Source organism: Tyto alba, unplaced genomic scaffold, assembly GCF_018691265.1.
Source record: "Tyto alba isolate M040663 unplaced genomic scaffold, T.alba_DEE_v4.0 Super-Scaffold_14, whole genome shotgun sequence".
Lineage (NCBI taxonomy): Eukaryota > Metazoa > Chordata > Aves > Strigiformes > Tytonidae > Tyto > Tyto alba.
Genome location: NW_024881276.1, coordinates 15,954,672 through 15,980,255, shown reverse-complemented (window position 1 = coordinate 15,980,255; position 25,584 = coordinate 15,954,672). Strand labels below are relative to the sequence as shown.

Genomic DNA, 25,584 nt, shown 5'->3' with positions numbered 1-25,584 from the left:
TCAAATTTACAAATAAGCAAAATATATCCACAGTTAGGTATACTGGAATTTATTTGGTTTTGGGGTTGGATGGTTGGGCTTTTTTTGCTTAAATTAATAACATCAGCAGTAGCTCCCTCAAAGAACTACAATGAGCAGTTAAGCTTGCTACTTCTAACACCACTGCAGTTTCAAGGCTGCAAAGCCTGGGTAGGAGAGGAGAGGGCCCTCTGCTATAAATGGGAAGAAGGCAAATCTAGAAACAACTATGGCATCAACAGCTACATGGAAGCAGGAAAGAGTAATATGACTCGGTACAAGAGCACCACTATGAAGTCAGAACAGCATTACAAATTAGCATGCAAATGTAGATCTGAAATGTTGAGCCAAAGCAGCACATCATAGCTGTAACATAACAGATGGCGGTGCACTGCTTTTAGCACTTATTACTGGTGCACTCCCTCCTTTTTTTTTTTTTTTTTTTTTTTTTTTTTAATTTAAAAAAACCCTCTCAAGCTTCAAACAAGTTCTTGTTGCAAACGCAAGCTGAACATAGTGTAAAAATAGTACGCTGCAGTGATTCATCTGCGTTATTCCACAGAGCTCAGCTCAATTACACAAGCGTCTGGTCATAACTGCAGTGAATGAATGCTTTGCTGCAGAGTAATATGCCCTTCAAGTGGCCCTTCAGAGAGCAGAAATGAGCAGCAGTGATTAGCTGCTAAGTTCCTAAGTGGAGTAAGGCTGCTTTCAAATTGATTTGTGAAGACTTGCGAACTTGGCAGCAGTGCAGCCCATTGAAGAGACAATTAGCAGCAGGTGCAGGAGGAAACGATGTGGCTTAAGTGTATCTGTGCACAGGGACAAAGTTTGGTTGGCAAGGCCAAGATGCACCCACGCACACACACGCAGAGAACAGCTTGTCTCGGTGCATAAATACAGGCTCCCTCCCCATCATCACAAAACTGGGTATTCTGAATAAAAGAACTTTGGGTGCATGGCAGGTATGCTAAGTAACCTTTCTCAGTTTCCCATTACTAGGCCAAAACTGAAACTTCGTGTTGCTCTGAATGCATTGCTCACGAGTGCTCTGCTCACCTGAGCAATATTGCTATGAGCATTTTAAAATTTTTCAAAACACCAACCCTTAATAACACAGTAGAGGAACACAGGCTGCACATCACAGAACAGGAGAGTTCTTGTAAAGTATATTAGGTCTTAACCACATAGTCACAACTGTGTGGAGATCACTTTTTTGGAGCCTTCACTCAGCTGAGTGTCACCACCATTTCAGTTGGAGAGCCCTGCACACCCCTATGGAAACACACATGCAAGGGCTATATAACACCACACATCTCTGGTGGTAGGACTGCAAGGAAATATGATGACTCCTTATGAAAAACAGATTAATAAGGTATATAATGAGGCAAACTGAGGTCTCTCAGAGATGAACAAAAGAAAAGGAGGGCACAGTAATGCGACAATCTCATTACTTCCACAATTATCTTGCAGGCAGCAAAAGGACTCCCTGCTGCAGAGATGTAAGCCTGGCCAGATTTGGTGCCACTTGTTCACAGTCAATTTTGTGTTAAAGTAGAAGAGCTGAGTTACTGTAATATTATCCCTTAATAATCCTCCAAAGGCCCCACCAACAGCCCTGCTCTTCAATCTTATCTCTTCTCTTATCCCCCACATAACTAGTGCCATAGTCTCCTGCTAGTTCCAGTTCTCATTAAACCCTTCCAGCAGGCAGTAACTATCAAAAGTAAGCAGAAAATTATGCCAGCAAAATAAAGCTGGATAGCCTTTTACCATGTTAGTAAAATTTGGTTTACTGAAGAGTCTGATGAATTCAAGCAGAATTTGAATTCTTACTGTTCAGAAACAATTCTGATAGGTTATTCCAGAGCTTCTCTGTACCCCCAATTATCCTGCCTAATTTATTCATAAATTAAGATTTATAAATTTGTTCTTTTGGTAAAACTGTCCTTTAAATAGCTTTTTTGCTGCTTATTCCCTTTTAATGTTTTTGAAGAACAAAAAGGTCTTACCATTATTCTTCAGTTTACTAGGCTAAAAAAAAAAAAAAAGTTAAAGCTCTTTCATAGTCATCTCTGGTATAACTGATTCTCCCTTTGTCTCATCCTTCTCATTAACATCTTTTGTGCCTATTGCTGCTTAAGTTAATCTTTCCTGTTATAATATTCTAGATAAGATCTGAACAGCACCTTAGTGCTGCTACTTCCCTGTTCCTGCTAGGGATCACTCCTGTGTCACGCCCAGGGACCCCAGATGCAATGTAGCCATGTGTCCGGACAACACCGTTCAGTCTTTCACCTAAAGTTCTCTGTAAACTCAGTAAAAAATTGATAAGCTTTGAACTAACATCGGAAATAACAGTTCAAGTACTTCCTGCATATAGTTTACCTTGATTTTTAAAAGCCATCTTTCAAAGTTAAACTATATTACTCCATTACCTCACTTACACTATTCTTCCCCAGCACACCATGAAGCAGGTGAAAGTTTCCTAAGATACTGTTAGCAGACCTATATCTTTTCAGAGACCACCTCCTCCTCTCCTTCCATTTCTGGAGTACAAGTGTTTGTATCCTCTTTTTTAATGAAGCACTGATTTGCCCTGGGTTTCCTCCCTCATTCCGGAAAGGGTCTTTGAACAGTGAGCTATTACAAACTTTTTTTTTACCTATTGTTAAATTCATCCCGTTCTGACCCCCATACATAACAACTAAGTTATAATCAATTATACAAGAGAAATAACACTGAGAAAACTGAAAAAGCTAAATTTGCATCAGAGTTGTGAGAGAGAAAATAAGTTAGAACAAAAAAAGTTTTACAAAGTACTAAATGACATGCATTTTCCCTGAATGATGTAAATAATGCACTAAGCTACACATTGATGAAAAAATGTCATGTCTTACATGAATTTGCCATTTAAGAAACATGGCTCACATTCTCACCTTAACAATATAAACTTTCAGAAGTACTCTAGCTTTCGATTAGATGACCTCCTGAGGGTCTTTCCAACCTGAATTACTGTATTAACTTGTTTTTATTTTCCCTCATTTACATATAGTTAAATTCCATTCTTCCTGCATTTTTACTTGCCATCCCATTTCCTGATCAGCTATTCAGGACACCACCCAGTAATTACAATGGAAGCCAGCTTTGCCAGACTAATGACACGTTACTTCAAGAAACAGAAAAGTTCCTGAGCACTTCACTCTGAACAAATCTTTGCCTCTAACTTGCACGTTAGGCACCTTTCCCCACCTCTGCCCGACACCCCCCCTGCGAAATACAAACGCTCTATGTAAATGAACAAGGAAAGCTTTCTCACACTAGCAAACTAATTCAGTCCAAATCTGCAACACTATCAGCAGTATCAGCTTTGTTTCCTGCAAACTTATGACAAGTATTATAGTACTATATGTGCAAATTTTCCATTATAGCAACACCCTGTTTTTCCAATGTTAAGGATTTGTTGAGCAAACAGAACACAGCAAAATAACACTATAAAACTACTGCCCATAACTGTAATCCCATAACACCTTAAGTTTCAAGACTGGATGACAGTCCTTACATATTGCTACCTCCTGTATAAATACACTATGACAATCCATGCTCCAAACCACACACATTCTAAAAAATACCAATCTCCAAAAGTGAGAAGGAGGAGAGATAAAGCTCAATATGACATCTGGTCAAATGCAAAGACAGTCTAATCCCAGTGTACTGATCTACCTGCTGGACAACACAAACTTTCATTTTAAGCTTTTACACCATGAGCTGATACCCAGGCTTTAGGTATTAGAACTTCTATCTGTTCTGTATTCTTAAAAACAGCTCAACAAGCAAGACAGACTGACATTCAACCAAGTTTTAAAGAAGCTAATGAATGAGTATTTTCAAACGTAGTATTTTTAAACTTCTGGTGGAACAATCATGCTGCAGATTTACTGTTCTTAAAGGTGCGTGGATATCTGGAAAAATGCTGGGATGGCTTTTACAAGCAGGTACACTTAGACATGTCAGGAGTTATATATTTGCATTTCAGCATAATCTCCCCCACTGGACAGTGTTTCAACAGACTTCCCACCTTATGAACCAGAACAACAGAAAATGACCAAATAGGATGTGTGTAGACAAACCTTGGATTTGAACTTCATGATCTTATACTTTGGTGAAATGCAGTCATTAAATTCCTTGAAAACACTCATTATAGTTACCGGAGTCTCCAACTCTTTGCCAATGGATAGGTCGATTTCCTCAAAAACAGAAGTCAGGTTTTACAAATTAACAAAAAATGTCAGCAGACATGACCAGTAAGTTGAATTTTGCTTTGCTATTTTGAACTATGCATCTCTTCTTAAAGGGAAAACTACAATGCAGTCAGCCAACAAAACCCGAATTTAAAAAACATTATTTGAAACAGTGGTTTAAAAGCACTGAGTTTTCTAATAATACTTCAAGAAAACTTAATTGCCTAAGCAGCAAGTCTAAAAGTAACAGTTTGTCTGCAATTGTTAGTTAAGGGGGGGAAGCAGCAACACACTACTCTGCATCTCAGATGATATACCGTGTATATACTGTACCTAACTTTACCACCTACATCAGACAACACTGGCTTCAACAGTTCCCATAAACACACTATCAGAACTCATAACCTGCCATAAGCAGAATGAAAGGTACTTATGTTTGACGTGCTTAAGAGATATACTTACTGTTTCACGTGGCAGTAGATAAACAGTTCTCTCAATATTTTTCACTGTCACACAACAGCTGACATAGGTGTTTGCAGATTCAATCCAAACTTTGCCAAACAAAAATACCACGCCTAAGGAAGAAGGGCAGAGCAAAGAATTCAATATGCAATTCTTAAATTAATCCTTCTTAGTGTTGCTTAAAACAGCTTATTATGTGTTCTTGCACAGAAACACAACCATTTCTGGTTTAGGTCCTTGAACAACAAATCCTTCTGATGTATCAGCACATTCTAAATTGTTTTAAACACCTGCTTTACAAATAAATACCTGCATAGTCCTTCATGCCCCTACCTCCATCACTATAGTAACACCCTGATATATGAATTTCAAAATGATATCACACAGGCAGTCTCAGAATTCTGTTCTGATATTCCATTTCTACATACATTAGTTTGATAATTGATGGAAAGAGGGAGGAAGGAGAGAGAAGTCAGTGAAAGCTAAAGATAATCAGAATGCCTGTGCTGTCAATCACTCCTGAAATATCTGTTATCTACAGTTTTTCATTCTTCAGCTAGACCAGTACAATTAACTCATTTTTCCTACAGTTTAGCACCGTGACATCAAGATGCTACTACTAATAAAACCTGTAGAAATACACTCTGAAAACAACTAGAAGCTGAACAACTGTAAAAAATTTTCAACTGACTTTTTAACAAATGAGGACACCTAAAGAGGCAAGACATTGTGAGAAATCCTGGACGCTAAGACAGCAGTTGTAACCAGGATAAGCATTCAGAAAGCCTACACAGAGCAGGACTAGCGCAACTGACTTCACTGTACATCACGTCATTGTACATGCACACCTATGAGCCACAGGTAACGTGGCATTAGCACAAAATGCTAAACTGCTGCAAACTGCTAGTCAAGCAATGTTAAACTCTGAAATAATGTAGAACAAAGCCAGCTGACTTTCACATAGTTTGTGAATTACAAGTAAACTAAACTTCCAAGTACAACTCAAAAACCTGGCTTCACCTGAGTTACATTCAAACTCCAAATAATTTGGAATTTGATTACATGAAAGACACTCTTCCTACAGTGCACTACTATTGATGAAATCAGAAATATCAGAGCTGAGACTGTCTCAGAAACAGTGTTTCACATAAAGAAGATTTTGAAACCTGCGTTTCTGCTTGGTCTGACAATGCACAAACAAGTCCTTGGTTAAGAGTTATAATTTATCTTTGCAATGTGATCTATCAGATGTAAAGGCACCTTTCTTACTCCATTAGATCAAAGATAGATCAGTGAAGATGCACTAAGACAGATGACAGAGTTAGACTGACAGGCTAAGAAAAATGATTTCTTGAGTGCTTGGAATAGATGTGAACAAGACTACTTTTGTCAAGGACAGAGAATGGTGTGGTTTTTAAGATGATGAGAGCAAGGATACAAGCTTCAGCTGCACAAAGTATCTTACAGATTTTAATACAGAGGCAATCTTCAAGATTTAGACAGTTTGAATAAAAGGATCTAGAAAGAGCTCCAATTACAGATCTAAGTGACAGGGAAGACAAAGTTTCTGTCCCCATTTATCTTTTTTTTTTTTTTTTTTTTAAGAAAAAAAGGGGATAAAAAAACTCAGGTTTGTATCATACAGAAAGATGAAACTATGGGATAGATCACAAAACAGTAGTTGGTTGCCTGAACAGCTGGCAATATTAAGAGCATGGAGAAGTTAACCTGTCAGAGGCATACATATAAGCAGGTGAGGTAGAAAGAAGCATACGTGAGCCAAAGACGGGGTAAAAGGCTGAATGTATTGCAAACACAAAGTTCAATCAACTCTAGCATGGACAAACAAGTGGTCTTAATCCCCAGATTTCACAAAACCAGAGTAATTTAGGACAGAAGGAACCTTTGGAGGTCACCTAATCAAACACTCACACACCACCACCCTACACACACACACGTGCTCACACAAATAAAAGCAGGGCTTACTTCAAAGAGTTTTCAGAGACATTTCATATGTAAAACCAAGAAATGAGAGAAGAGGTGTCAGGCCCTATCCCCTGCAAGCCTGATCATGGAAGGAAGAAAGAAAAAAATTGGAGTAAAGCTTATAAAACACAAAGTCTGTAAAAAGAAAGCTCATGCTGCCGATGAACCAAAAGACAAGAAAAGTTGAGACAGGGAAAATGTCTTGAGGGGAAAGAAAGGGCAGTTTTTATTCATTATTTCCTTAAAATGTTAATAGGATTAAATTCTCAAGTTTTCTGCCTAAGATAAGATAGAGAGTTATGAAAAGTAAGTCTCAAAAAAATCATTAAGTTTGAAAGTCTTATGATTATGCTATAGTATTTACTCTTCAGGCAATGCATTTGACATCACAGCAAATGAGGCATAAACAAAGATCATGAACATGTTAAACAAAAAGCAGTATCAAAATTTTCCCTTCTACATTACTAATTGAAAACAGGTGCAGTCTTTATTATTCAATTCTGAAAAAGTCATAATGAGAAAAGAACACTCCTTGCATGCAAGGAACAGAAATCCTTTCATAATTATGTTCCATTCAGCAACCACTGACTTAGAAGACAAAAAAAAGGAAAAAGAACAATAGTGGGGTCTTTAAAAGCAGCAATTTTATATTAAAGCCATTGATTTCATCAAGATATCTGTGATTATTACCACTCCCATCACCAAGCTGTTCAGCCCAGCACAGTCTCATATTTAAGTCTGGCATCCCAGCTCACAACAAAAGGTGTAACAAAGAAACATATCTGACTCAATGCTTACAGCATCAACCTAAAAAACCTTCAACAACATATGGAGAAACCTTCCGGTAAACCTACGTGAAGCACAAGTTAGAAACCCAAGATCCTAAAGCTGCAGATGAAATGAGAGAACGGATGGGAAGTGCTTAGAGCAGATGTGAACGTGACTTCTTTTGTCAGGGCCAAGATCAGAACGCCACAGTTTTGGAGACGATTACAGATAGGATTCACACTTCAACTGTCCAAGGTATCCTAGGGATGATAATCCAAAGAAAATCTTCGGAATTTACAGTTTGAATACAGGGATCTAGATAGACCTTGTATTTTTCAGGCCACCTTCCCCCCTTGATGGACATACCTTTCCTTCGTATAAAATTGTGCAATTACTATTGTATAGGTTTTCTCATAATCCACCAGAATTTTAAGTTACAGTTCCAGAAACAAGAAGAAAGCATGCTCAATTGTTGCATCACTGAATAAGAAATTAACAACATCAGCTTATTCCTGGAGCGTACAGGGTTTTAAGAAGGCCAATGGGTCACTAACATTGAGAAGTGTTGTTAGGGACCTGCACTGAGGACAGGTGTGGAGAGACAGGAGATGAACGTACATGTTATAGAGCACAGAGAGGCAGGGTACCTAGATGTAATTTAGGCAAGTCTGAAAATCCTAGCTACATAAAAAGAATCAGAATGGCATTTTCTGCCTTTAACTGAACAGTTACCTGGTTGACTGTACTGATCTTCATAAGCATCCAGCCAATAAAATCTGAAGACTTGATCACCATTTTCCCCATTCACAAGTGGAAGGAGACTGGGGTCCAGCTGAACTTCTGCCACCACTAGATCAGCTTCATCCTCATCAATTCTGTCCCAACATGAGACACCTGGGAGAGAACAACTTCTGCACGTTTTTGCAGAAGAAAGAAACAAGAAGTAAAATTGCACCTTTGCTATTACCACAATTGTTTTGCTTTTTTTTCAGGCCTATATTCTCACACCTTTTGTTTGACAGCTCCTGCCACTACCAAGCAACATTCCCAACAGATGGGTTTCCTCAGATTTATACTGAAAAGATGAATGGAGTGACAAAGAGAGAAATCCACACGCAGGTATGGTTCTCAGTATACAGACTTTGAAAATCATTCATCTGGTATTTCAGCCTTGGTCATTCAAGCCTTTACGTAACAAATATATCCATCCATATGTACAAGTTGCTCAGTGGGAACAACAGATTATTTCAGCAAAAATACCTTTTCAGTCATTAAATGTTTATGTCTCTTTCAGCATTTTACATTTTACAAAATATTTTACAGCTTAAAGTTATGGAAACATATGAATCAAGATTCTTCCAAACAATCAAAAAAAACAGGGGAAAAAAAAACCAAACAAACAAACATTTTTTCCTATATCCAAAGACATAGCCATTCACCATGTGAAATTACTTCTAGCAACAATACATTTAACTACAACTAATATTGGGAAATACCTTTACAGTTACTTAGAATAAGCAGCGTTAGCAATTCCTCATTTTTGCCTGTGGGCATCAAAGTTCATTGTTCAACACCCACAAGGAGTCATCTCAATGTACTGAAATACAGGTTACGTTGTCAAGTGCTAAATCCCCAAAACATCAAGCATTTTTCAATTAAGTAGCTATCAGCATGTTCAACATTACCATATTTAACGTCACTACAAAAACAAAAATTACATAGAATTATTATCATTCTGTCTGTATCACAATTATCCCATTGGCAAAGAGAAATATGATGACAAATCTCAGGCTTACTAGTGGAAGAAAAAAAAATAAAAAGAGATCCTTACAAGACAGATGTCTCTTTCTTCTCTGATTCCAGCTGCTCTGCCTCTTTCTTTTCAATTTCCTTGTCTCTCTTCAAGCTTTCAGCAGTCTCAGGTATAGTCTCCACATGCTCTGCTTCCATAGGTTCATCAAAGTCCTCCTCATCAAAATCCATCATTCCCTGATCATCACCTGGAAGTGTTGCACGTAGAAGTAAAGGCCTGAGTCATTAAAATGACACACTGTATACCAGAGCAGTATGCATGGACAGTATACTATATGCATGAACATAATATATAGTAGTAATATACAAACAAAATAACACATTTAAGCTATTTAAGCTTCTAACTACTATTGACTAAGAGGTGTTTTAACACTAATACGGCATATTTAAACAGTTTCCAAAACTGGGGTTTGATTTCTTTTTGATACCTTCAACAGCTTTCTCTTCTATTGTCTTCACTATTCCCCCATTTTCTGTAGCTTTTTGGACATACTTGGTATCCTCATTTTCAGAGACTATGACAGATTTTGCTGTGTAATTGGGATGTTTAGGATGAAATGAAGCTGGAGAAAGAGCTTCCTTTCTGAGATGAGCAGGAGCTTTCTTTGATACAGGGGTGATTACCTGGAAGATATTTTAGCCATGAGTTAAAAAAAAATTATCTTAAAAGCAAAAAAAGGAGAAAAAAAAAAAAAAAAAAAGCCTAGCACTCACTATTTGCAGAACTAGTAACCAGGGCTAGAGCAAAAGCTCCATACATTTTACAGCATGACAGCTAAAGCTCTTCAAAAGTAAACTTTAAACTCTGTAGTATCATTTCCATTGTGATGTCTTCCTACTGTAATTTTAAAAAGCAGTGTACAACAGGCCATGGTTGACATTTAATTAAGCCTGTGGTTAATTTCACTATTTTTCCCATGTAGCACTACTCTCTTCCTACATTAAAACCTCTGTATCAACTGAATATGTGACAATATATGTCAGGTGGGGACAGAGCCTGGAACAACTGGGGATAGCCAATACAGCAGGTTACACCTGTCCAGATCAGTAATAAGTTCAAGATGTTTACAGGACACCACAGGTCTAGAGAACAGATTGCCTCTCCACTGCATTTCTTCATGCTACAGACACTACAGAGAGTGAGGAAAACAAAGAAACCATGTTTCAGCATGCTCTGCCAGCCTCAACTGCGAGGTAATAAGCACACAGTTTGTTTTTCAGACAGGTTACCACTATGGCAGAAGCTACCAAATCTCTTATGGGGGATGTGTATCAAGTGGCCTCCACCATGATCAACAACATATCTCTGCATCTACTGGCCCTTAACCTGTGACAAGGTCCAAAACTGATATCTTTGGGAAAAGCTGTTATTTACAGACAGAGAATTTAGAGTTGCACACAATAATTTCTAGGGTTTTAATCTCAATACAGGTACTTCTATGGTGGCCAACACCAAACTTAAACAGAAAGCAAACATTACTTAGTCTGCCTTCACAATTTTTTGCTAGCTCAGCCAAATTAATTTACTCATACTTATATTCCTGCTCGTCTCCTGAAGTAGAAAGCATCACTGCCATCTTGCTTTTTATGCCCATTTATTTTCTAAGGCTGCACTCTTCATCCTCTTCATCTGTTTCATTGTCTGAAATCTCCAATTCCTCCTCCTAGGACCACAGAAGCTAATATCCGAACTGTGTGCCTGGGAACCAATTTCCTTCTCAGTTTCCTGCTAAAAGCAACTACGACTACTGTTTTGCACTATAAAGACAAGGATCATCTCTTACTGTATCTCTCCTTTTTTTCTTTTTCAAATACTTCTAGGCTCCAATACAACTGCTGAAATAAGTGCCACTGGTGATTACTTTCAACATAAGAGCTGATGTCACTATTACACAAGGTTTCTCAGATCAGATTTATCTACTCTACTCCATTTACCCCCTACATACTCTTACCAAACATCTCATTGTATTTCCAACTATAAAGTCCTTCTCATCTACCAGAACTCTTAACAAAATGCTAGTCTTCCATCCTTACCAGCCCATCCCCCCTTTCACTCCAAAATTTTCCACTAGGGTAAACTTCCATCCATAGCTTCAATTTTCCATTTGCTTTTCATTTCTGCAGAAGATGAGTTTCTTATTCTTTTCCACACCCAAATACTCTCTCTTCTGCTTATTTCTCTTCCCATCACCCTTTTCTTGCCCCAAGGGTCTTTTCTACCCTTAGGAAAAAAAGAGACAAAGCAGAAGCTCACCTTTATGTGACACACCTAACATTATAAAAAGAGTTTCACCTGTCAAATGTAACAGCTATATACTACCACTATACTAAAGATACAGAAAGGGTTGTACTCTATGTATTAATATGGAAGGGGAAGAATAAAAATGCATGAAGTGACACAGTAACATTGCTAAGGAAGCTACTGAAGTAATTTCTACAAGCAGAAATAAAAGACAACAATATTCAAATCAATCAAAATACAGATCAATACTTATCAATGAGGACTTTTTGATTTTTTTTCCTTTACCTTACGAGTTTGGGACTGCACAGAGAAAGGATTCAGTGGTACTCCAGCAGATCTTTTCCTTTTCAGCATTATAATTGGTGGTGGACTTATCTGAACAGTCTGAATATTAAAAGAAAAGAGAAAGTGACAAAATAAAGAGGTGGTGTTTAGTGTTTTCTTTTGCCTTGGTTATTAGTGTTTTCCATCAACAAGAAAAAAGGCCAGCAGAATTTCTCATTTGCCAAGAAAATACAATTCCTGATCTACAACTCAGCCACAGAAAGACAAAAAGTTACCTGAGCAATCAGTCCATAAAGACAGACACTAGGTTTTTTGGTAAACAGTTTGAGAGAAAAATTGTCATCAGTAAGTGAAACAGTTTTCAAACAGTGGGCATTTCAATAGCTAACCATGACTTTAACACACAAGTATCAGAATAACAGGTAGGACGTTCTTCATGTCTGCTGAAACAGTAGGACTGAGAACACATGCCGTAAGAAAGGCAGAAGTGCTCTTCCAGCACTGTCACAGTAGAGGAAAACCCATTTTAATTTAATTCCGTGCACAGATGTTCTATACTCCTCCTTACCAACAGCTAATAACAGAAGAAATTTTAGAGAACAAACAACAAAGCAAAAAACCCACCAGCTAACTACCATAATAGAATGCATAGTGTAACTATTAGCATTATTTCCCCTTATCAATGCTCCACAAAATGTGACAGCATTAAAATGCATTTGCTTAATGATTTGAGGGCTTCTGATAGCCTAAGATATTATAACTCTCAACCAGATATCATAGGGAGGAGTAAAATTGTAACCACACAAAACCAAGAGAACAACTTTACATTGGAACATCTATACCCCTCTTATTGCTCCATAAAAACACATTATGTTTATTATAATAAAACATACTTCAACTCGGTATCTCACCACTACAGCAGTTTCACAGTTCACATGTGAGCAGTCCTTTCAGTTTTAAGAAATCCTGCTAAGGGGCATTAACTCATTGAAAAGCCATTAATGACAAGGAACACCCTAACTTGAGACAGTCCAACCCTGCTGCAGCAGCCATCCTGTACTCCCAACTCGGAAGTGCTAATCTGGTTCTCTGTAGCAAAGTGTGGAAAGCAGGAGGCGGCAGACATAAATTCAGGCTACGTCATCTGCTGAATCAGTCCTCCCTCAGCTCCTCCCGTGAGCACAAACACGCCAGATGGAAATATCCTACAGGACACTGGCTGCAGCATGGTGATACACATAAATGGCATACATGATTCAGACGCAGGCAAGTCCTTTTTCACTCCAAGCTGAATAAAACCTAGAATGCTGCATTAGCACAGGCTCTACATCACAATAATATAAACCAACTCTAATCAGGACATAGTCATTTAGGTTTATCAAACCAATACAGTTATGCAATTTCTGCAAGGTGGAGATGACAGGGAGACTGCATACTTACATGGAATATACCACGCAGATGTGCTATGGAAGAAAGCAATCTTAGATGGTCTAGTTTTAGGAAGAACTTTATTTTCTTGAGATGTTCCATGGAAAGAAAAAATTAATGGATTAAGGTGTTTCAAGCAGGTTTTATTAATATACTTACTTCAGCATTAAGATCTTGAAGAATATCCCCTAGTAAATCATCCTTTGACAGGTCCACAGTTTTCTGTAAGATAACAGATTAGCCAAACAGTTCTTGGTTATATGTGCAAACACAATCAGGAAACCAGCAGCAAATGACTAAACGGTTTCTACAAAACACACACGTTTTCAGGAATGCTCCAGACACAAGAGATTGTAATAGGAGTTACTGTGTCTTGCTAGACACAACAAACTGAAATGAGCTTTATTCCACACCCACTGAAACACTGCAAACAAGTTAGAAGTCCTTAAATTAAAAAACATAAAAACTTACATCTGTGGTTTTCTTCCCGGCACTGGCTATAAACATAGACTTAATTGTGTTTGGCTTTGACACCACAGACTTTTTCACATTCTTTTTATCAACTGTAGACGTTCTGCCACCTTTTCCTACAGAAAAAAATGAAACTGTGAATTCTACATGAGAAAAGTTCATTGTTTAAGGGTCCAGTTATTAGCAGGAATAGCTAGTTGAGGTAGTCTATTTATTCCACCTTTATACTGCTGGCTGAAACGAAACCTAATCATCTTTCACTTGCTACCAGCTTTGTAACAGCTGTCATACACACAAAAAAAAAGCAAAACCCTATCAGCACCCTATCTTTCCTAGTCACACCAGAGATGATCTTTGCATACTCCAGTTCATACTCCAGAAAAAGGACCAAGATACTTTAGATGGAAGCATCTCCAGAAAAAACACAAGCGTCCAGGAGTTTGATAGTAAGCTTGAATTCTTAACATCAGACTCAATTTCTCAGTTTGCTCATAAAGTTGGCAAAATCGCTTGATCCCAGATCCTTAAAAGGATTCAAGTATTTTAGTGGCAAAAGAGACCACACATCCTTTAGACACTGGCTTTGGAAACCAAGATAATTTCTAAATGCATTTCTTCTAGAAGTGAATATATAACCCACAGAAGACTGCAAACAAAATTGCCCCGATACTGCTGAAGTGGTTAGCAGTGATTTGACCTCAATTTATGGACCTCTGTCTTCTGTATCACAGGGGCCAAAAGAACTTAGTCACAGACACAGAACTACAGAGCTTCCAGTAGCGTGCCATTTGGCCATATTCACCATATACTGATGCCAAGAAGTTGCCTGTTCAAGGTACCTTTTAAAAGCCACTGGAAGACATTCTGCAGTGGTTATGTTCAACCTACCTTTCCTACTGGAACCAAGAGCATCATCATCCAGATCTTCATCAAAGATTTCCCTTCCATCTTCTATGTAGCCTACCCCATCTGTAGAAAAACAAATTGCTAAAAACTTCCATTTTAAGTTCTTATCTTCTGATATTTCTAAATATATTCATAATCAAAAGTTTTACATATTTAATCACTTTTCCCCTTTAATATAGTGCAAAAGTTATAAATGCAAAAGTGTTAAAAACTACAGCACTCACAGCTGTATCTTCTATTACACTAAATATATTATTATATACGTGTTTAACTAGAAACTATCAATTACAGTACTTCTTTTTAATGTTACATCACTGATAACCGGAAATAAAATTTCAAAAACAACTCTTAGTGGAAAAATGTTTTCATTACCATCCTAATACACTACTGTGAGAACAGTGCAAAAGATTCATTTCCATATAAAAGCTTGTATTTTTCTTGTCTCCTAAAACAATTTGTAAGAATGTACTAAGGATAACTTACCTCAAATCATGAATACTATGAAGCCTAATTGAGTTATAACACTATAATCAAACTAACTCTCCAAATGAATCTTAACTTACCATCATCAACAATCCAGTCATCATCCTGACGCTCTCTGACCATCTTGGAATATTCTTCCTCATCTATTTCATCATAAACACCTGTGAACTCCTCAACCTACAGTTAAGGTATACTGAGGATTAACAGTTCTCATACCATTACTTTTTAATGTATGTCATCAGTAAGAACATAAAAGTTCCCAAGAAATGCATGGTTTCCTACACTGTTACATTGTTCACAACTAGTAAGCGCAGTTATTCATTCAGTTTAAGTTTTTTTTTTGGCAGCGACAAAAAACAAGTTGTCAATTTTTAAGATTATCACAGTGTATTGAAACCCAAAACCTACTGAAGCCCTGGCAGGAACTTCATTTGAAATCGACTTGCTTTACTGCTCATTTCACATTACAAAATAGGGAAAAAAAAATAAAAATAAATAAAAATCCTAGCAATGGACATTTCTGACCTTTGGCTATAGCCTCAAACACCAAAACGAGCTCAATGAAAAGGGAAGTGATTTGATGTGCCCAAGCATAATGTTGAAAATACTCTTTTTTGCCTCAGAGTAAATCTGTGTATTAATGATGTACACACTTCAGGCTTCTTTAGATTTATCCACCTCAATGTGGAAGTCGCTTCCTGTTGGCATCACAATTAATTGGGCAGCACTGACGTTACACTGCCAGATTTAAGTTCTACCAGTTAAATACTTGGATTTTGGTTTCTCTGTGGAAACATAGCACATCAGTGTTAATGGATTTCAGTCATGTAAAGCTTTGAAATTCATATGAAGTTTAAAATAAATTGAAGTTAAAGAAAAAAAAAAAGTACTTCCTACCATGACATTATGTAATTAAATTTTAAAAGTTGGTCCTTCCCTGTAGAATAGTTATCAAGCATGTTTGACTTGTATTTAGTAAAAACTGTTTTAGTTTTGAAAATAGAAAAAAACAAATAAATGATACCAGAAAGCAGCAAAACAACTACAGTTACATTCTGAACAACATACACCGTTAAAAAACAAAAGCTGCTCTGAAAGACAGATTTTTGTTTCTCATAACTTTTAGATACATATAAAGAGTAGTTAAGCATCTCAGCTCACATTCACTTTTTATTAAAAAGAAAAGATGAGGAATTTTTACCTCATATTTTATTTTTTCACCAGCTTTGGCTTTTTTCAGACGTTCCAGTGCTTCTTGCTGGCCTCTTCTAGACTTCCTCTCACGTCTAGACCGTGATGCCGCAAAACTTCCAGACTCCTGCATAGCTGCAATTAATTAAAAACAAGAGAAATAAGTTTGGTAATGAGCTGCTGTTATTTTTGGTACTTAGTGTTCAGTGATGTATTAACATTTGGTTAAAATGCCAGTAGACACCTATTTAGCTAAAAGCACACAGATAGCTCTTGGTAAGCCAATTCTGGCATTATACTGAAGGCATGGTCTCAGACAGACAGAGCTCAAACAAGACTTTGTGCCAGTTCACATTCAGCAAGAAGCTACCATGTAGATTTCCAAAGCACCTCTCAAATCTCATCAACCCTTATGTGAAAAGGATCCCCCCCACTCTTTCCTTGGGAATTTCTAGCTCCTTTTATTTTGCATGTCTCCATGACAACTCAGGAACAGACAGACTTAGAAAAGGCCTATATTGCTACAAAGCAGGAATGGTATTTTAGGTGGTTTCACAACGTTTAAGAGTGCAGCCAGATTGAGACGAACCAGAGATCTGTTGACAGCAAAAGATTGCACCCCTGTTTCCTCTTATACTTTCTTTCCTTCACAGTGCTCCCCCCAGAAAGATGCTCTCCACTTCTCTTGACCTTTTCCTCTCTCTTGATTCTGGGAGAGGGGTGGGACGGACACATTAATCTGACCACAGAGAATGAATGGTCCCAAGCCAACTTAGGAAAGCAGACAGCTAGCCCAGAACAAGACCACGAGTTTTGTGCGATGAGCTGAATCCTCCGACTGCAGGCAGAGGACACCCAGGGCTAGCGCGAGCGGCCAGGCAGCCAGAGAAGGCCAGTCCCTTCCCGGTGACAGCAAGAGGCCCAGCTGTTAACAGAGCTGCACCTAGGCATCGTGGCTGAGACAAATTAGCAAGGATTTGTATTAAGGGCTGAGAGGGGCTAAAAACGGGCATTTACACTGCCTGGCGCCAAATGTGGAAGAACTGCACAGACTTTGGGAGCATTAACACAAGGTTTTCTGTCAATTCTTTGGGTTTGCTGTAAGCAAGCGCCTAAGGCGACGCGCCCCTCCCGAAGCAAACGTTCTCCCGCCGCCAGCCGAGCCCGCCCGCGCCCGCCGGTGCCCTCAGCGGGGAAACGCCCGCGCGTCCCCAGGCTACGGAGCCAGCGGCCCGCGAGGGGGAGGTGAGCCGGCCGCCCCCCCCCCCCCGCGTTAACCCAGCCCCGCCGCCGCGGGGAAACCAGCGCCGGGGCGCGGAGCGTGTCGGTGCGGGACACAAACCGCCCCACCTGGCGTGACCCCCCAACCCCACCGGGAGAGGGTCCCCCCGCTCGGGCAGCGCAGCTACCGCCCCCCGAGGCGGGGAGCGGGAACGGGACGGGGGACGCGGGAGGCTCTCAGGCCCCTGCGGCTGGGGGCGGGTGACACCCCCTCGGCGCGCTGCCCGCCTGCCCGCCCGCACGCCCGCCGCGCACGCGCGCTCCCGCGCTGCCCCCCCCCCCCCGCCCCCCCCACGAGCAGCCGCTACCCCGTTGCCCCCCCTCCACCCCCCGCCCGCCTCAAACCGAAGCGACGAGCCGCCGCCGTCCCGCCACGGGGAGGGGAGGAGAAGGGAGGAGAGGGAGGGGAAGAGCTGCCGCCCCCCACCGAGCGAGCAGCCCCCGCGGGCCTCACCGTCCCGGCTCGGAGCGCCGCTCTCGGCCATGGCGGCCCGCTCGCGCCAAGCCTCCCGAAAGTGGCGCGAGACGGGAGCCCCGCGAGCCGCCGTCGGGGCGGCAGCCAATCAGCAGCCGCGGCGCCTCCGGCGTGGGGGGGGGCGGGCCCGGCGCCGCGGCCGCCGGTGGGGGCGGCGAAGAGAGCGCGAGCGCGGGCGGCCGTGGGAAGGGGCCGGCGCCCCCACCCCACGCCACCACCCGCACCCCCCCACACCCCGGTGCCGCGGCGGGGAAGGAAGCGCCGAGCGACGGCGGAGCCGCTTCCTGGGCGGGTGTCGGCCCGGGCTGCGGCCGAGGCCTGGGCGGGTGGCTCCCGCCGCCTCAGGCGGGCTGCGGGCCCGGCTGCTAGAGCCGCGGCTTCGCAGCCCGGAGCGGGGGCGCTTTCCCAGGCGTTGGGCGTAGGCGGTGCTCGTTAGTTCTTCCTGAGGGCCCGAGAGGGGTGTGAGGAGGTGTCGGCGCCGACCCGCGGGTTGCCTCGGGGGGATCCCCAGCAGGGCTGCCGCAAGGATGGAGGGGCCCATAGACCCCAGTGGCACGGAGCTCTTCTTGGGGCAGAACTACGTAAACGCACACTCCTGAACTGGGAGAAGGTGCTGGTTCATGTCCGGCGTCTGAAAACTGGAGCCAGGCTGCAGCGGGAGGGTCGAGGACCGGCTGCAACGCCAGCGTCGGCAGTAAGTCAGTCCCTGCTGGGAGAAACTGGCATTTCCCACACGGTTTTAAGCAATAGATAACCACTGCTAGGAGGGTGATCATAACAGACTATGACTAACATCCGTAAGAGCCGTGGTCTTCTTTTTACAAATTTAGGTATTCTGTCACAAGCTTCAGGAACTCCTTCAGTAAATTAGTCTAGTCTTCAGAGATGGGTAGTGGTTGGCCAGTTTAGTGACAACATAGCTAATGTAATGGATGCCCTCATATTTCCCAAATCACCTTTTTTTTTTCCTTCCTTGTGCTGGTCTCAGGCCAGCCAGGATTGGGGCACCGCACTGGATCACGACAAACTCACTTAAGCTTGTTGAAGGGGGAGCATTGCCAAGAGTAAATGCTACCAGGCTGTATGCAAGACCCCAATTTATTACCAAATGTTTACATACTTTTAATTTCTGCTTTTACATCCTACGGACCTTAAGATTTAGTCTGTTTACTGACCACGCGCTCATCACATGCTCGGCAGGTGATGTTCCGGCCTGCAGCTTCTCACGCTCGCAACAGGGTGTTCCACAACGTTGCCTCATTTATCCACAATCATCCCTAATCTAAAGGTCAGTTTACATGCTTGCTAACCACCAATTCCCACATTCATTCCCACATATCCCCCTCTGTTGTTTTGTAACTTCATTTCCATGGCGATCATTGCAATCCGTTGCGGTTCGGCTTTCCGTACCGTGGACAGGAGACTCTATATGCGTTGCAGGGTGGCAAGCTGTGTAAAACAAGTCAAGCATCCCAGGCCTGCCAAAGCCCACATCCATAGGTTCAGACCTGCAAACCAGTTCTCTAGGGTCGAGTCAGGATAAACTTTTGCCTAACTCTTTCATGGTGTTATCGTGTGTTAACTTCTGAATCTCAACCAATTAATGTTGTAACAAGTTATGTAGTTCGGTAACTTGTTATTGCAGATTGCTAGAAAAGGCTCCTTGTAAATGTATCTCGGGAGGAAGCCAAGCTCCTCCAGTCCACTCTGTGTCATTACTGGCTACTGGTGCATCGGGATCCCACCAACTTACTGGGGCAAAAAACGGCGGGTTGATAACATATGCCCAATACATGTGACCAGTTGCTCCCAGCAAAAACAAAAATAACAAACTTATACTTACCACCGAGTTGGTTGAAATAAGGGCCAGATAAGCAAGAAAGGTATTTTCTGGCACTGGCATCGCTCCTACCCACACCATTATGTCTTCTGCTTTCTGTTGCAGTTGTTTTAGACCTCCCCAGGTGATAGCTGCAGTCGCAGAGTTCGTAAGGGAACGTCACCTGCGTGCTGATTCCCACATTGTCAGTTGGGAGATCTGGGGTATCGAGTTGAAGGGTTGATCCTTCCAGCTCATGATATGGCTTGACTTTTCTTGACGGTATCCACTGAGGACCTGTGGGCGACAAAACACAAGCATACCCCTGCCCCCACACCAGCAGGTCTACTGGCCCTTTCCAGGTTGGGTCTCCTTCAGGATCCTTATACAAACCCTTGGTTTAGCTATGGAGTCAATTGTGGTGCTAAAATGTTGCTCCACCGCTGTCAGGGCTAAACAATTTCTGTTTAAAAAATAGAGAGTATATAAAGCCATTGCTAGCTGATTATGTGGTGTGTCCGGAGAATTCCCCCTTCTTTGTTTTAAAATCAGGGCTTTTAGTGTAGCATGTGCGCATTCAACTATTGCCTGTCCTGTGGGGTTATACGGAATACCCATCTTATACCAAATTTCCCATTGCTGTAAAAATAGTTGTCTATTTCGAGCTGTGTAGCCGAAGCCATTATCAGTTTTAATTTCTTTTGGCACCCCCACATTCGCAAAACAGCTCAGCCAGTGACTCCATACGTGCATGGCCTTTTCCCCAGGGAAGGGGGGAATGTGGCATGTATCATCCCAGAAAATGTATCAACCGTTACATGAACCTACCATCAGTGACCAAACGATAGTATATGCATTATGTCTGTTTGACAAATTTCATTGGCTTCCAGGCCTCTGGGATAAACCGCATTGTCAGAGCGGGTACCCAGTACAGCAATATCACAAGCTGAGCTATTTTTTTTTCCTGGGGAAAGTACACAAAACCCTGATGTCTGCAACATTACCTCCTTCTGATTGTCTGCATCAACTACCCCCATAATTACTCACAGTCCTTGCATGGACATGCTGGATTGACCCAAAACTAAACCTACCATTCCCAAGGGTGATGGCCCATAGACTCCAGCTGAAGCCAGATGTTACATCTGGCTCTTTAAGGATCAGTTCTGTGGCAATGACAAGGTCCAACCCTGTGCTGCTGCCTGATGCTGCACAGAGCTTGTGAATCCTTCAGCCCAGCTGTGGAGTACTTGGGGATTGTTCCGAAAGGCCCAGGCATTTGTTGGGGCGCCAGGCCTTGCGCCCCTCCTCCCGTTTCCCAAAAGAAGCATACCATTCTTAATCAAATTTTGACCAATATTGGTTAGCCCAGTAAAATCCTTTCCCACACCTGGGACAAGGTTTAGAAGGTGATGGATTTTGCTCCTTTCCTTGTTTGAAATCTTTTTTAAAATGCCCAGGCTTCCCACATGAGAAGCAAGTTCCCCTTGGTGCTGCTTTATTTCCTCCGTGCTCTACTGATAAGGCTGTGATGAGGAGCTGTGCCTTGTGGTCCTCAGTACCTACATTTTTTCAAGCTTGCAGATATTCACCAAGCTCTCAGGTTTTTCCCCGGATTGGTGCAAGCACCACTTGACAGTCAGTATTAGCACTGTCATATGCCAGTTGTAACATTAGGGCTTAGGTTGCCTCAGAGTTCTCTACCTGACCAGAGATCACCACCTGTAAACAATCAGTAATTTGCCAATATGACTCCTGAGGCCCTTGCTGGATGGTCGCAAAAGAACCCATTCTGTGTTCCCCATCAGGTACCTCTTTCCATGCTATTACGACAGCTCAGGAGTCCTGGGTACACAAGCACTGATCTTGCCAGGCTTGAACGTGGGGGTCTATATACTGCCCTTCACCGACCAGCATATCATAGCTTATCAGCATGCCGTCAGTCAAATTTTCGATGGCTTGTTTAGTACAGAGATCAACATACTCGGTTTTCCAGATGGACTACTGTGCCGCCGTTAATACCGTTTGTGTAAGTGCTTGCCAATCCCACAGAACCATTTGATACTCATTAGCAATTCCCTCCAATATACCCCTTGTAAATGGGCTTTGAAGCCCATTCTCAGTAATGCTTTTCCACAGTTCTTTAAAAACTGCATACGGCAGGGACTCATGCTGCAGCTGCTGGTTAGGTCTTGAAATTACCAGAAAAGCCAGAGGGTCCCCATTATTTAGTGCCTCCTTAAAACGTGTTTCTAGCCCAGACCCTTTTCCCTATATCTCCACCACGAATGCCTCAGGTGGGGGAGGTGGGGGGTCGGCGGTGGGCTGACGGGGAGCGGGGCATGCCGCCAGCGACACGGGGCAGGGGAGAGGAGGAGGAGGGGAAAGGGGGGGTTGGAGGGGCAGAGGAGCAGCGGGCCGATCGCACGGGACCCGCAGCTTCGGAGGTTCAGATTCTAGTTCCTCATCTTTACCCTTTCCATCCCAGCTTGTTTCTCCCGGGGGAGCACTGGGGGTTTCCTCTTTCTTCCGTTGGGACGGGGTACCCACGGGTTCTACTATTTCTCCCTCCAATGGCTGTAAATCACCATGAAAATAGCACAGAGGTAGGAACTGAAAGCCCCAGCTCTTTTTTAGTTCTAAACTCCTGTCCAACCTTCCACCATAATGCTAAATCAAAACTTCCGTCTGCCGGGAACCACATAAAATACCTAAAGATATAGCACAATAACTCATGCAGTTGATCATCTGTTACCAAACACTGAGTAGCCTTCAATAGCTGCTTTAAAACTTGCATATACAGCTTTTGTTCCTTAGAAAGCCCTGATCCCATGATTTAAGAGATAGAGAAAAGAACAATTTCTTAGAAAGCCCTGATCCCACAATTTAAGAGAGAGAGAAAAAGAGAAAGAAAACCCCTTCTGTTCTTCTGTATGCCGGCAGCTTTCCCAAAGCTGGGTGCTGCTGCCTGGTACTTACCAGATGTATGAATACTCTAGTCCAGACATCACATTCCTCCTTGGCATACGAGCACGCTGCTGTCTTCTGTTCCTCACACGGGGCACCACTGCTGGTCTCGGGCCAGCCGGCATCAGGGCGACGCACTGAATCACGACAAACTCACTCAATTTTGTTGAAGGGGGAGCATTGCCAAGAGCAAACGCTACTGCTACGCTGTATGCGTGCCCCCAATTTATTACCAAATGTTTACATACTTTTCATTTCTGCTTTTACATCCTATGGACCTTTAGATTTAGTCTGTTTACTGACCACGCGCTCATCACATGCTCGGCAGGTGATGTTCCGGCCTGCGGCTTCTCATGCTCGCAACAGGGTGTTCCACAACATTGCCTCATTTATCCACAGTCATTCTTCTAATCTAAAGGTCAGTTTACACTTTTGCTAACCACCAATTCTTCATTCCCACACCTTGCTAGACATGAAAAGAATGGATTCAGACTGGGTTTCTTAAGAGGCCAAATGCATGGAGGGCTCAGAGAAAAGACCTGTTAGAGGTTTTTGCATGCATACACCTGACTTTGGTGGGATGGGGAGGTAGGGTGTGTTCTGCTCATCTTGATGCTATAAGAGATGCCTTCACTTGCATGTGTCAAGAGTATTACACACCAGCCTTCAATTTAGGAGCAAAAACTGTGTCCAGGAAAGGATATAGTTGAGTTTCAAGTATAGTTGGACTCAGTTAAGAAAACTGAAGCTTTACAAGTCCTCTCCTCTAAAATGACTTGGATCTGTCTGCCTGTGCCTTCATCAAGAAACCTGGGGAAACTGGTGGGGTTTGTGCTGTTTCACCACAGATTAACCTTGATCTGTTTTCCCAATAACATCAGTGTTGACCACTGCTCAAAGAACTTGCCATCATTTGCAGAATTTTCTGGAGGAGCGTTTCCTGCTCATGAAAATACGTAGGCACTGACCAGCTTCTTACAAAGGCAGGTAGCACCAGCACTTACGAGCCACTGGAGAGGAGATAGAACTCTGTCCTTATGGCTGCTACACTGTTGCAGCAGCATTAGCTAGTAGTATTCTGTCTGTATATACTGACAACTTTCAACCATCTAGAAGAGAGAATTTTTATGGTTCTGAAAATGAAAATTGTCTTCCTTCCCCACAAGGACTCCTTTGCATTGGTAAGAGAGAAATAACAAACCTACCAGACATTGATACTCCTAACTTATCTACCCAGTTTCCTGTACAACGCTACCTCTCATTGCTGGACCTACTCTTAGATGGAAGCAGAAGCAGCACTCTAACCGCCTGTAGCAGCTCCCTGGTGCCGAAGGAGACTGGCCACCCCAACAGCCAGGGTGCCCATTCCCAGGCACATGAGGGAACAAGACCATCCCTCTCCACAGCAGCTAGTTATTACGTCAGCTTAGCTGCAGCAAACCTGCATCCTTGGAAACACTTGACAACTACAGGAAGAATGCCTGTCTGACCTACAGACAGCTTTCCATTTGGTGCAGCGTAACCACTGTTCAGTTTATTTCTTTCTTTTTAAACACGTGCACAAAACAAGGTCACACCACCAAGCACGATGTGGGGTTCAAATTCAGAAGTTACTCAAATTTTTAAGCTACAATAGAGGAACATTTAGAAAATAACAATATCATGAAATTCTTCAGTTTGAATAAAAATAGAGTGATACTGAATTTCACATATACCTAGCTTTCACATGCTTTGGAATTTTGAACTGACTGGCTTTTAATGCTTTTGATTAAAATAAAACAATACTCTTTGTCAGCTGTCATACAAAGAGTGGCGTGTTTGTCATTCAGGTGATGCCATGATTTGAGCCAGTACACAGTGATACAGTTAATTTACCAAACTGAAGTTGTTGCCATATCTCCACTGTGGGCCAGTGCAGATCAAACAAAAGCCTTCTTCATGAATGCTAGTTCAATCCTGACATTCATCTCTGGCCATAACAAGAATGCATCTGTTTCCCGCAGCACAGCATAACAAGCATATTTAATGCTGCAGGGGAAAAAAGAGGGCAGGGGCCAGAGGATGTGCTTCGCTTTGGAAAAGAAAAATAACCCAGCAAGATCTGGGACTTCCTCTGCTAAATGGCTTTATCACAGCAGATTACTTTGAGCTGATCTTTAATCTCCCTTGGGACAGTCATACAAGAACAACTTGGCATGACCTTTGCTCAAACGTCTTTTAAGTAAAAGAAGTGGGAATTCTGCTGTGCAGTTCCGAGCCACCCAAGGTTCTCTCAAGGAAAGTGTGATAGCTGAAGAGAAAAGTGCATGAGAAGCACAGTAACGAAGATGGTAGGCAGCCAAAAACATGGTACAGAAGAGGAAGCTCAGGAAATTCCTCGATTTCAACAAAAGGTGACAAAGATGTATTTTCTATGTTGTTTTCTTAGAGCTGTAATTTAAATACATAAGTTATGAATAGAAAATATTGTAAATTTATTGCAAGAGCTCCAAGATAATATAAACACTAGTATATACTAACATATGAAAGTACAAATGCAGTATAGTATCAAATTTAGGTTAAATGGACTAATTACTGGATTGAGGATTATTCTTGTCTTCCTTTTTATGTCTAGGGCATGCTTGATCTGTCTCAAAGACAGTAGTACAAAAAGTTAAAACTCTTAGATTCAGACGCTACACATTAATCTTATGGTTGGTAATTTTTTGATGATGGAAAAAATCTGTTGAAACTAAGAGGAATGGTATAAAAA

General features: G+C 41.8%; 2 protein-coding genes across 6 annotated transcripts in view; one reads left to right on the top strand and one right to left on the bottom strand.

Moving 5' to 3' along the window:
• Positions 1-18,106, bottom strand: part of POLA1 (DNA polymerase alpha 1, catalytic subunit) — a 202,874-nt gene extending 184,768 nt beyond the window's left edge. The window contains exons 1-12 of one of the 2 annotated variants that reach the window (XM_033010094.2): positions 18,029-18,106; positions 16,304-16,428; positions 15,183-15,279; positions 14,602-14,682; positions 13,714-13,829; positions 13,402-13,464; positions 11,815-11,913; positions 9,716-9,911; positions 9,307-9,475; positions 8,208-8,386; positions 4,722-4,834; positions 4,149-4,265 (exon numbers count right to left, since the gene is read on the bottom strand). In XM_033010094.2, coding sequence (XP_032865985.2) covers positions 4,149-4,265; positions 4,722-4,834; positions 8,208-8,386; positions 9,307-9,475; positions 9,716-9,911; positions 11,815-11,913; positions 13,402-13,464; positions 13,714-13,829; positions 14,602-14,682; positions 15,183-15,279; positions 16,304-16,428; positions 18,029-18,059 — 1,386 coding nt within the window. In that variant the 5' untranslated portion in view covers positions 18,060-18,106. The remainder of the gene's footprint in view (positions 1-4,148; positions 4,266-4,721; positions 4,835-8,207; positions 8,387-9,306; positions 9,476-9,715; positions 9,912-11,814; positions 11,914-13,401; positions 13,465-13,713; positions 13,830-14,601; positions 14,683-15,182; positions 15,280-16,303; positions 16,429-18,028) is intronic. The other variant, XM_033010095.2, reaches the window with a different exon arrangement.
• Positions 18,107-19,202: 1,096 nt separating this feature from the next.
• The window catches only part of PCYT1B (phosphate cytidylyltransferase 1B, choline), a 60,971-nt gene continuing 54,589 nt past the window's right edge, over positions 19,203-25,584 (top strand). Inside the window, exons 1-2 of one of the 4 annotated variants that reach the window (XM_033010101.2) lie at positions 19,203-19,337; positions 24,070-25,225. In XM_033010101.2, coding sequence (XP_032865992.2) covers positions 25,139-25,225 — 87 coding nt within the window. In that variant the 5' untranslated portion in view covers positions 19,203-19,337; positions 24,070-25,138. Of the gene's footprint in view, positions 19,338-19,994; positions 25,226-25,584 lie in introns of all 4 variants that reach the window. The other 3 variants (XM_033010099.2, XM_033010098.2, XM_033010097.2) reach the window with 3 other exon arrangements.